The 13225-nt window shown below is 40.1% G+C and overlaps 1 protein-coding gene across 2 annotated transcripts in view; it reads left to right on the forward strand.

Moving 5' to 3' along the window:
* The first annotated feature begins 8920 nt into the window (after positions 1-8920).
* fbxw4 (F-box and WD repeat domain containing 4) overlaps positions 8921-13225 on the forward strand; it is a 109508-nt gene continuing 105203 nt past the window's right edge. For both annotated transcript variants that reach the window (XM_052027048.1, XM_052027049.1), the window contains exon 1: positions 8921-9378. In XM_052027048.1, the coding sequence (XP_051883008.1) occupies positions 9185-9378 (194 nt within the window). In that variant the 5' untranslated portion in view covers positions 8921-9184. The remainder of the gene's footprint in view (positions 9379-13225) is intronic.

Consider the following 13225-nt stretch of genomic DNA (forward strand, 5'->3'; position numbering starts at 1 on the left):
ACTAACTAATTTACCAATTTACTCCTTCTGTCTCCTTCATTTTCTCTTGAAACCTTTTACATCCCACTGTTTCAGTTTAAAATTGGAAATATCTTATGTTCCTCAACCATCTCTTCCTCCTATGACCTAGCTTTTAAAGCTGAATTTATTGTCATGTTATTTACAGGTTTAGGATGTTCTGACTTGGGGAAGGAAGTCAAGGGCATGATGTTGGCACAGAAGAACTTAACTGATATTGGGTTTGCAATTTGAGTTATGATGACTGACTAGAGAAACTGAAGCTCTTCTTGATAGAACAAAAACATCACAAGGAAATCAATGTTGTTCAAAGTTTGAAATGTTTTAATCAGATAAATAAAGAAAAACTATAGGGCAAAATATTATGACCATGATCTATAATAAAAGAAGTTAGGATCACACTTTTTTTAAAAACATCAGTTGTAGAAGATCTGGGGGGAAGAATTCATTAGAGCGTAAAAAAGTGAAAAGCATGTTTTAAAAATATTTTAAGAGTGTGGGGATAATTCAGGGGGGAAATGAAACTGAGTGCTATGACTGTTCAATGCAGAATGGAATTGAGTAATCAGAAGCATGATGAGCTGAATGGCCTCCCTATGTACTATACAATTTCATGATGTTCTGTGCATAGTGGGTGCCAAACACTCGATTAAGCTTTTTTTATTTATGGGGATGGAAGTGCTGCTGTTAAGACCAGCATTTATTGCTCCTCCCTAACTATCTTTGAAAAAAATGGTGAACTTTCTTTACTGCCAATTAACTACTTTTTGAACTGTAATTAATGTTGTGATGTAGGAAAAAGCTGAAGATGTTTGGGCCTAGGGAATTCCTGCAGTGGTGCCCTGAGATGCCTCAATAAGAAATAATATGCAATTTATCATTCTGATTCCATTAAGATGAGAGAGGGGTCTCCATTATCTTAATTCAGGATCTGTCCTTGCCAGTTTCCCTACACTTACTATCTCCTTCACCCTCTCCTTACTGTACCTGAGGCATCCCTTTCACTACTGTGCTGTCTAATATTTATCTCTCATGTCCATCCTCCAAAGTCTCAATCCCTCCGTCAGCAGGCACTTTGATTTCCTTAGTGAATGATGCTTGCAAGGTCATAGTCAGAAAGACTCCCACTCCCATGACGTGACTATGTGCCATTGACCTCACTACAACAGATTATCTTGTCATTTACACATTACTGCTTATTAGAGTTTGGTTTGTGGAAAATAATTGCAACATTTTCCTATATTACAACACTGAGTATACTTCAAAAAGTAGGTAATTGGTAGTAAAGTACCTTGTACTTTTGAAAGTTGAAAGTTGTTGTATAATTACATGTCCCTAATCTTTTTTCTCAAATTTAAAGAGTTGCTTCATGTCGCTTGTCTGTTTCTACTGGCTGTCAATACTTATTATTTCTCACAATAAGCCAAATTATGTTTTATCAAATAAACTGTCTTCTAAAAATTAGCAAAACTCTGATTAACATTTTGAATCCCCTAAAAAAGACAAGGGTATCTGAATCCAGAGGCATAAACAAAAATTGTCCTTATAGTCACATAAATATTTTGGAGCACATAAGGCTAGTTAGTTTAACATTTGGTGGGGAATGCTGACAGTGTTAATTTACAGCATCACTGCCACAATTATTCGGCAAATACTTTGTGATTTATCAGTCTAGAGGAGGCATAATTTTAATTCATAGTTGAGGCCTACCAATTTATTTGGGTTATTGTGGACTTTTAATTTTTTTTAGTAAATGTTCCACTTGTGGCTGATGGAATTGTTGAAAAAGTCATTGACTGGCGCTTAGTGATAGGTACACAGCATAATCAGAAAGGCTATATCTGGAGGACAAGAGTACAAGGGGTCATACTGGAGCTGGAGTACTGTGTGCGGGTCTGGGTACCACACCTGAGGAAGGATATAATGCTTTGGGGAGAATGCAGTGTAGATTGACCACAATGATTCTTGGGTACCATGGGTTCAATAATAAGGCAAGATTATGTAAACTAATTATAACCAAATTATAATTAAGCTAATTATAACATTATTTTATTGATAAATTGGTTTACTAGTGTCACATGTACCAAGGTACAATGAAAAACTTTGTTTTGCATGTTATCCACCACATCAGTACATCGAGGTAGTACAAGGGAAAAGCAATAATACAATATAGAATATAGTCTTACAGTTACAGAGAAACTTATTTATTTCAGAGTTCAGAAATTTATTACAGAGAAACTTAATTATTTTATATATAACTTATATTTTCTTGAATTTAGAATATTAAAAGATGAAGTGACTACATTGAAAAATAGTGCAAGTGCTTCGAAATGTCTTTAAAGGGATATTAAAAAGAGCTAAACATGCGTGAATTTTGTTTTCTTTCTTAAAGTCACGGAGTCATAGATATATACAACATGAAAAAAGGCCCTTCAGCCCACCTAGTCTGCACCAACCATCAACTGCCTATTTACAATAATCCTACATTAATCCCATTTTTTATTCCCCATACTACCATTAACTTCCCCCACCGATCTCCTCCTCCCAATTCTACCACTCACCTACACACTAGGGGCAATTTACAATGGCCAGTTAACCTACCAACCCACACGTTTGGGAAATGAGAAGGAACTGGAGCACTTGGGAGGAGTCAGACATGGTCACAGGGAGAGCATGTAAACTCCACACAAACAGCACCCGATGTCAGGCTTGAACCTGGTTGGCTGCAGCTGTGTGGCAACAGCTCTACTGGCTGTGCCACTCAATGCTTCTCTTGTCCCCTCCATTGAGATCTACCTCTCTGACCAAGTTGTATGTGACTTAGTGTTAAATTTGGTTTAGATAGATCTCTTTCTTTAGGATCTAGTGCTGACGGTGTTAAAGGTCCTATATAAATGCAAGTCATTATGGTTGAGTCAGCCTTTGCAGAGCTTTGGGTAAGCCTGACAAGTGAGTACCCGCAGAATGTTTAATAATAACTGGGTTCAAAGCTGAGCTTGTTTCTCCTTGCACCTACACAAGCACTTTGCAGCAGGGGTCACTGGATAACAATCAGAGAGCTGATTGCAGGAGCATCACTGTCATCCTGCTATTGGACAGTTCAGTCTGGGACTATCCTATATGGCTCAAATCCACTCAATATGCTGTGCTGACTCACTTAGGTAACTGGTACATCTATCAGCCTGCTGCAGCACTTACCTAGTTATACATGTGTCTGCATGTCCATAAATAGGAAACATTCTCAACTTATCTGTGTACCCATTGTTACACATTTTACCACCTCTTTTAAATAGATTCATTCAAAGGATGCAGGTACCTCTGGCACCTTGTCCATCCCTAATTGCACCATGACCTAAGTGGCTTGCTGGGCCATTTCAGACTGCCGATAACATTGATGGTTCTGGAGTCACATGTGGACCACACCGGGTAAGGAGGGCAAATTCCCTTCTCTGAAGAACATTAATGCTTTCGATGGGTATCTGACTTCCTACATATTGGTTTATCTGGCTTGCTCAATAATGTACCCATCTAAAAAGTCATTCCTATATCAAGCAGGTTTAGGAGACAAATTCATTCCAAACTTGAAAGAGACCCTATAGCTGTATGTGCAATAAGAAAAAAATTACTCATACGTCCAGTGTCAAGACTCCATATGTTTTCAGAGTAATAGGTCCTTCTAATCTCAGAAGGGTATTGGTATTGGTTTAGTATTGCCACTTGTACTGAGGTACAGTGAAAAACTTGTCTTGCATACCAATCGTACAGGTCAATTCATTACACAGTGCAGTTACATTGAGTTAGTACAGAGTGCATTGAGGTAGTACAGGTAGAACGAATAACAGTACAGAGTAAAGTGTCATAGCCACAGAGAAGGTGCGGTGCAAGGTCACGACAAGGTAGATCATGAGGTCAAGGTCTCATTGTATAAGGGAACCGTTCAACAGTCTTATCACAGTGGGGTAGAAGCTGTCCTTAAGTCTGGTGGTACGTGCCCTCAGGCTCCTGTATCTTCTACCCGAGGGAAGAGGAGAGAAGAGAGAATGTCCCGGGTGGGTGTCGTCTTTGATTATGCTGGCTGCTTCGCCAAGACAACGAGAGGTAAAGACAGAGTCCAAGGAGACATAGAAGATGGAGAAGATATCAGTTGTGGCTGTCATTCCTCAACTTTACAAATTCTATTATCAACTGTTGTTGTATTCATTGTAATTGGTGACCAGGCTTTGGTGTGAATCCATTCCAGAGCAATAACTTTCATTTATACACTTGTGTTCAACATAATAAAACATCCTAAAGATGCTTCACAAAATCAGACAACAATTGGTGCTGATCTAATATTAAGACATTTGTCAAATATTTATCTTAAAGGAATCTCTTTGAAAAGTGAGAGAGGCAGAGCAGTTTAGGAAAGGAATGTTAGGGACTGGGGCCCAGGCAGCTGATGAAAGATGCCAGGATTGGAGGAATTCAGATCTAGAAGATTCCACGTTTGACCATGACTTTGCTAATATCATGGTCACTATGTCATTGTTGCAATTGCATCAGTATCTTCAGATAAATAAATAGACATAAATTCAAACATCTTCTAGTCCACTTTTGTCCCTAAGGAAAGGAAATCTGCCATTCTAACCCAGTCCGGCCTATGGAACTCTCCAGACCCATCAGTGCTGTTGATCATTAACTGCTCTTGGAAGCCACTCAGTTCAATTAGGGATGACAATGAATGCAGAGGATAAAAATTGGCCAACATCCTGAGTGCCAAACAGGAATTGTTACAGGAAGATGTGTGTGTAGATGGGTCACTTCAGAGACCCTCAAGGGCTGAATTGATCTACCAACTACAGCTAGGCTCACATCTGGAGCAACTTCCATGAGTTATCAAAGATTCCTATGGAACTGCATCCAAGCACAAGTCTGTGCTGTTGTGGAGGGGTGGGAGTGGTGGTAAGGGGCAAAGTTTGTCAAGAGAATTACTTTCTTCTTCTGTTCCCCTGAACACAAATCACAGCACTTTACATTTACATCTTTCTCTCCCCTCTCTCTTTCTCTCTTTCATTTTCTCCTTTCTATTTTCTGCCTTGTCTCTCACAAGAACTCAATTACCTCAGTGGGTCCAGTCTAATCCACAAATCACCTCTTTTAGTAAAACATTTTCAATGATACAGTAACGTGTAATTTTGCTAACTATTTTCCAGCTGTCACTTTAGTGCAGCCACAATCGTAATAGATGCCAGCATCTTTGATCATGAACGAATAGAATAAAGTTAAAAAAACACATTTTCATCTATCCCCCTCCCTCTCAAATGGGAAGCACTTTAGGTTATTGAGGTGTGAGTTCTGCAACATTCCTTGCATCTAATCCTTTCACTGATGAACACACAGAGAGCTGTTCAATAGCCAGGCCCCATTCAACAGTGTAATACATTAAATTACAGGCATTGCTGAGATATACTTGTATACTGTTACACAGCACCTGGGATTAGGCTCAAAACTAGCCCCCCATTCACATGAAAAGACCTCTTCTCATATGACCTATCTTTAAATTGGCTGCACTTAAAAATAAAATGAAGTGTAAGGTTTTACAGTAAAACCGATTGAAGTATAAATCTGGTAAGTCTTTAATTGCGTTAAGCTGCAATTCCAAACACACAAACTATTTCCTATCACCAGCCATTGCTTTCTGCTCCCTGTGATGTAACCGCAAAATTCTTTCACCTTGTTACAACAATTGCTCAAGTACAAATTCCCTCATATATACTCTAAGGCCTTGTTGGGTGTATTGTCCCTGTGATTGAGCAGACCTGTGTCTGAGTAATGGAGTAAGCCCATAAGGGCACAGTCCTATATCTGTGTGACTAAATGATCCTATACAACAAGATCTTGTCACTCTTTGACTGCAATCCTACAGAGCAAGAACCTGTGACTCTGTGAAGGTGACCCTACACAGTGAGACCGCCTGGTAGTAGTACCTTATGTAGGATTGCACAGGCACAGAGTAATAGGTTCTTGCTGCTATGTGACTATGATCCTATGCAGCAAGAACCCGTTACTCTGCGATAGTAACCCTCCATAGTGAGACTGTCACTGTGACTGTGATCCTATGCAGCAAGAAACTGTTAATCTGTGCCTGTGCAATCCTACACAAGATACTACTACTGTGTGATCCCACAAAGCGAGACATTGTTGTTGTGTCACTGTGTGATCATAGATGGAATCCTGTGTTTGTGTGATTTTGATTCTAAATAGCAACACCTTGTTGTGATTGAGTGACCCGACAGAGCCAAAATGCATTGCTTCTGACTACAATCCTACACAGCAAGTCCCTGTTGCTGTGTGACTGTGACCCTATACAGCGAGACCATGTTGTGATCTTACATGGCAAGATTCCATTTCTGTGTGACTGTGATTCTGCCTAACAAAACCCTGTTGTCATGTGACTGTGATGCTACATACTGAGAAACTGTTGGTATGATTGGGATGGAGACTGTGACACCCTGTTGCTTTATGACTGAGATGCTAAACTGTAGGATTCCTCTGCTGTCTGATCGAAACGATACAGACACACCCCGTGGCTGTCAGATTGACTGATCTTTTGTAGTGAGTCTCTGTTGCTGAGTAACCTCTGCAGAGGGAGAAGTCAGAAACCGATGAGAATTGTGTACAAATTCACAAATAATGACATATTCTGTATGTATTCTATATAGTTCAGAAAAAGTCAGTATTTTTAAGGAAAGAAATGTTGTCTCTAATTTAGTTTTGAAATTATTGGTCTTTTTTTTTCTTACTCTCTTTCCATACAAATATTCTGATTCGTGGAGTGGGTGGGCATAATTAAGCTTTTTTTGTAAGATGTATAGTAAGTACAAGGTACATCAGTTTTTTAAAATTCACTTAATTTTCAAAAATACTTTAAAAAAATAACTGAATATTTAGTGAACATTGATATGTAAAGTAAAAATAAACGCAAACCATTTTAAATCTTAGGAAAAAAATTCAGAAAGCAATGGCTTTAAAATTCATTTAATGTCAGGCAGTGCCTCAGAACTGAGGATGGCCTATCTCTACTTTGAGTCTGTGGGCAACTGAGGGTGACTGCTGAGGCCAACATTGGACCCACAGGTTCTACCATAGATGGGGCAGAGATACCTGATGGGATAGGCAGGTGGACAGTTTGTGAGGTGATTATGGCAGGCTTTCACATGCTCCCAATGCATGGACATGAGTTTCACAAGCCATTTTGAATTCTCCTTCTCCACTTTGAGCAGTCATGGGCAATCATGGCCAGTGATTCCCTGGAGTCATTGGGAACATTGCATATTTTCAAGGAGGCTTTGAGAACATCCTTGAATCTTTTCTTATGTCCACCTGGTAATCTCTTCCTAGGACAGAGCTCAGAATAGAATGTCTGTTTCAGGAATTTGGTATTGGACATGCAAATGACTTGGCTAGCTCAACTGAACTGACTGACTGTCAGTCAGGTTACACATTGTGTTTACACATACCAATCCAATACGTAAAACACATAGTATGCCAAGTATAGTTATATGTCCTGTTGCATTAATATATAAAATAATGATGCATAGAACAGTTGCTTACATAATTTGATCAAGTTCACTCCCTGCTCACGTGTGATTTGTATTTTTACACTATACACTCTTCAATGCTGGAGATGTTAGAGAAGACAATGACATTGCTCGATTATCCTGCCAGTCGATTTGGAGGATTGTGCTGAGACAACATTGGTAGTATTTCACTAGTGTCTTATGGTTTCTGCTGTACGTAGTCCAAATCTCAAAAGCATGTAGGAGGGCAGGGGTTGTTGCTGCCTAGTGGACCATGAATTTTGCGCAGGATTTGAGGTTTTGGATTTTCAGACATCCTTTGTTTCAGATGGCCAACAGCTGTTCTGCTGCACTGAAGGCAATAGTGAAGTTCATCACTGATGTTTGCCTTCACGAGGAGTTCAATACCAAGATATGGAAAGTGGTCCACATTTTCTAAGATTGTGTAATGAATCTTTATTGTTAGGAGAAGAGTTGTACAGGATTTAGCAGGCCTGAAGAGAACTTTTACCTTGTAGATGTTAATTTTACAGCTCATCCTCTTATATGCTTCAGTGAATATGTCATTAATAACTTGGAGGTCCGCCTCCACCCACATGCAATTGCAAGCACCGGCTGTCAATTTCAGCTCCAGTACTAGCCTTGGTTCTGGAGTGGAGGCAATGCAAGTTGAACAGTTTCCCATTAGTCCTGCAGAACAGTTTCACTCCAGCGGGAAGCTTGTTGGAGGTAAGGCACTCATCGTAGCACTTTATCATTGAACTTTGGGGTGATTCTGACAGCTTAATAACCATTTTTACAAATAATCCATGGTCGCCACCAGAAAGTGAAAATAAGTTTCCATAGGACTGTTTAATATATAAAATCATAGCAATTTTAGTTTTATACCACAAAAGGCCATTCATCCCAAGTGTCAATACTGGGCCAAAATGGAACCAAATTGGTTGATCCAACTTCCCAGCTCCTTGTCTGTAGCTTTGGAGATCTTGGCTCTTCAAGTGTTCAACCAGTTACCTTCTAATATGATGAGCGTTTCTGGCTCCAATACCCTTTCAAACAATGTACAAAACCCATAACACTATAGGATGGAACAAAAAGCTCAATTCCCCTCTAATGAATTTAAACCCATACAACAGGACTTCAACCACTTACAAATGGCATTAGGAAGTTCAGTCCGTTTGCACATGTAATTCCATTGTGTTTACACATACCAATCCGATACTTAAAACACATAGTATGCCAAGTATAGTTATATGTCCTGTAGCATTAATATATAGAATAATGATACATAGAACAGTTGCTTACATAATTTGATCAAATTCACTCCCTGCTTACGTGTGATTTGTATTTTTACACTATAACAGATTATCTAGAGCTGTACTTTATATAAACTCTGATAATAACATATAATCTACTAGACACAGTTGTTGGCACGATAGGAGCGGGTTCAGTCCCTGTTTACACGTGTGACTCTTGTGTGCACGGCTGGAGATGGCGGCTGGCGGAGTTTAGAAGGAGAGAAAGGATGGGGGCAAGTGCAGGAGGAGGGGTGTGACTTGCTGTGCTCCGGTGCCAGGCTGGGCTGCCTAGGGAGGCCGAGGAGGGCGATGCTGGCGCTGCTGCTGCCCCAGCTCCCCGATGACATCCTGCTGCTGCTGTTCTCGTACGCGGACGCCCAGGCCCTGGGCAGGCTGTCGCAGGTCTGCAGGAGGTTCCAGCGCCTCATCGGCAGAGACACTCTGTGGAGGAGCATCGCCAAACTCTCCCTCAACACCGGCCTCACCCGCCTCGGCAGAGACGCGTAAGTGAAAACCGTTTTTAAAACATGTTCCCTTAAAAAAATAGAGGCGCGGCCTACCTGAGTCCGGGGCTCCTGGCGACCCGACGACCAGTCTCCATGGTTACCGCCCGTCACCTTCTCCAACCGTCGCTTCAAACTCAAAATAATTTAATTCCACCCTCTGCCTAAGAACGTTTTTTTAAAAAATCTCCACCTTATGCACCGTTTAACTTTAATTTTCACTTTAGTTTCATTTTATTCGCGCCAGCTGGGCATTTTTTTTCCATGTATCCTCTGCACCGGAGCTCCAGACATCTGCTTTTATTTGTGTTTTGACCTGTCACTTTATTCCTGTGAAATTTATTTTGGACATTTTAATGCTTTATTTCAGCTGGGGTACCTTGGTGAGAGTGTTTGGTTCCTGGTTGGGATCTTCGGGGGTCGGAAGGGGGGGATTTAGGCAGTAACCCTTCCAGGGAGGGTCGGGGTGTCGAAGAATGCAAAGGGACATGAAACTTGTAACAGAAATAATGATTGAACTTTGAAATTTAAGGAAAAATGTAAAGGTAACTATGATAGTTATGTTTTGATGAGAAAGGGGGTGGGCAGATGATGACAAACTGAATTTCTGGGTACTGTTTTCAAAATTAAAACTTGGCCTTATTCAATATTTTTTTTTAAATTTTAAATCTGGTCTCTTTGGAAAATTGCTTTATTTTTATTGTGAAGAAACACTCATTGATTGGAATGGTCCCTGGGTCCAGCTTGGGAATGGCCCCTTGCATTGAGCATCTCATCCTAATTAGACCTGCGATGGCCAGTCAGGACATTTTGATCTATTCCCTTAACCTAAAGAATTATTTTGTGCTGCAAATGTAAGGTCAACCAGACTTGATTCATTCCCAATTCTGGAGCATTAAAGTTGACTGGTATTACATGAACAGAGGTGCAAGTGCTAGGAGTCTCCAGTTTTCACTTACTATTGTAGTATTGTACTATACTTATGTTTCAGTAGTATTTTGAGTTTTTGATGAAGGGTCTCAACCCGAAACATTGACTGTCCATCTCGCTCCACAAATGCTGCCTGACCTGCTGAGTTCCTCCAGCATTTTAATTTTTGCTTCACATGCAATAGCAAGTTTTTGGTCAATTTGCGTGCAAATTCTTAAAATTGGAAGTCAAGGGCAGGCACGGTAATGTACTGGTTAGCGTAACACGTTACAGTGCCAGCGACCCGGGTTCAATTCTCGCTGCTGTCTGTAAGGAGTTTGTACGTTCTCCCCGTGTCTGCGTGGGTTTCCTCCTGGTGCTCCGGTTTCCTCCCACATTCCAAAGACGTAAGGGTTAGGAAGTTGTGGGCATGCTATGTTGGCGCCAGAAGCGTGGTGACACTTGCAGGCTGCCCCCAGAACACTAGGCAAAAGATGCATTTCACTGTGTTTCGATGTACATGTGACTAATAAAAGGTCTTATCTCTTATAAGTCAAAAGGAATCATCTAATGAAAAACATAAAAAGAGACTGTAAAAGCATCTATAGGTATGTAAGGAAGAAAAAGACTAGAAAAAGTTAATGTGGTTCCCTTATGGACTGAGACAGGTGAAATTGTATTGGGATTTAAGGAAGTGGCAGAGAAATTAAACAATTTTTTCATGCCATTCTCAAGAAGATTCAAGAATTCTTTATTTGTCATTGTACTGTTGCAACAACAACACAACGAGATTACAATGGCACTCCCTTGCCTAATTAAAACCAAAACAGTAAATTAATAAGAGCAATTATAACTATAAAATAAAACAAACATACTGTTCAAGGTCATGGAGAAAGATCTCTGGACATACTGGAGGACAATGCATCTAGAGTGAATGAGGAGCTGAAAGAAATTAGAATTAGTTATAAAAATAGTGTTGAAGAAATTAATAGAACTGAAAGCTGTTAAATCCCCAGGGTCTGATAACCTGCAACCCAAGGATTTGAAAGAAATGGCTATAGAGATAGTGGATAAACTGGTTGCCATCTAATTCCATAGATTCACAAATTGGAAGGAAGCAAATGTTATCCCACAATTTAGTAAGGATAGGAGAAAGAAAACAGGGAAACCACAGACCAGTTAGCCTGTAGTGGAGTAAGTGCTAGAATCTATTATTAAGGAACAGGTACCAGGGCACTTTAAAAAAAACAGAATCAGAATCGGGTTTATTAGCACTGAGATATGTCGTGAAATTTGTTGTTTTGTGGCAGAAGTACAGTGCAAGACATAAAGATTACTGTAAGTTACAAAAATAAATAAATAGTGCAAAAGAGGAATAACGAGGTAGTGTTCATGGGTTCATGGACTGTTCAGAAATCTGATGGCGGAGGGGAAGAAGCTGTTCCTGAAATATTGAGTGTCGGTCTTCAGGCTCCTTTACCTCCTCCCCAATGGTAGTAACGTGAAGCAGGCATGTCCCGGGTGGTGAGTGTTGGATGGATGCCGCCTTCTTGAGGCACCACCTCTTGAAGATGTCCTTGATGGTGGGGACGGTTGTGTCCATGATGGAGCTGGCTGATTCTACAACCCTCTGCAGCCTCTTTTGATCCTGCACATTGGAGCCTCTGTACCAGGCGGTGATGCAACCAGTCAGAATGCTCTCTACTGTACTTCTCTACAAATCTGCAAGAGTCTTTGGTAACATTCCAAATTTCCTCAAACTCCTAATGAAGTAGAGCCACTGGTGTGCCTTCTTCGTGATTGCATCAGTGTGTTGGGCCTTAGATAGATCCTCTGAGATGTTGAAGCCCAGGAACAATAATAGTAATGGGAAAATCTACGCCGAAGGTCATATTAAAGGAAGGTCATGTTTAACAAACCTTTTTGACATAACTAGCACAATAAATAAGTTGATCTGGTGGTGTGTGTCAATTTTCATTTATAAGGTGCCACACAAAAGGTTATTAAACAAAATTAGAGAAACTGTAGAGGAGGTATGTGTTGAGGATTGGTTAATGGATAGAAAACAGTTTTGGAATAAATAGGTTATATTCAGGTTGAAAGCTGTGACTGCAGAGGTGTTGTGTGATTGATGCTGGGTCTCCATCGATTCACAATCTATACCAGTGATCTGAATGAAGGGACCAAGTAAAATATATCCAGGTTTGCTGATAATACTAAGCTGGGTGACAGTGTGGCTTATGAGGATAATGTAGAGAGGCTTCAGGTGGATAATAGGCCAAATAAATGATTGAGGATGTAGAAGATGGATTCTAATGTAGAAAAAATGAGAAAAAATATAGAAATTAGAGAATTTTTTAAAAGCTGAGAGATTGAAACGTGTTCAGAGGTACCTGGGTGAATCATTGAAAGTTAACATACAGTAAAGCAAACAATTAGGGAAGAAAGTGGAATGTTGGCCTTTATTACAAAAGGATTACAAAATGAATAACTGGAATTTATATAGGGCTCTGGTGAAATTATTCTTAAAATATTGTGTACAGGTCTCCCTACCCAACGAAGGATATACTTGTGATAGAGGGAGTGGAACGTGTTTCACTAGATTGAATTCTAGGATCTGGGTTAATTGTGGGTGGGGGGTGATGTAGGGTTGTTTTATGAGGGGAGAAGGTCCTGTTGAGTTTAGAAAAATGAGAGGTAATCTAATTGAAATGTACAAAATTCTTACAGGGTTTGACAGGGTGAGTCAGAGTTGATATGTCCCCTGGTTGGGGTGTCTGGAATCAGAAAGGTTATTCAGTACGGAGATAAGAAAAAATTTCTTCACCAGGGGGAAATGAATCTTTGGAATTCTCAACCCAAGGGCTGTAGGGGCTCAGTAAATGATTAAATTTGTGGCAGCTAATGAATTTAAATTCAAGTCACTGTTAATTTGTCC

This window comes from Pristis pectinata, chromosome 12 (genome assembly GCF_009764475.1).
Source record: "Pristis pectinata isolate sPriPec2 chromosome 12, sPriPec2.1.pri, whole genome shotgun sequence".
Taxonomy (NCBI): domain Eukaryota; kingdom Metazoa; phylum Chordata; class Chondrichthyes; order Rhinopristiformes; family Pristidae; genus Pristis; species Pristis pectinata.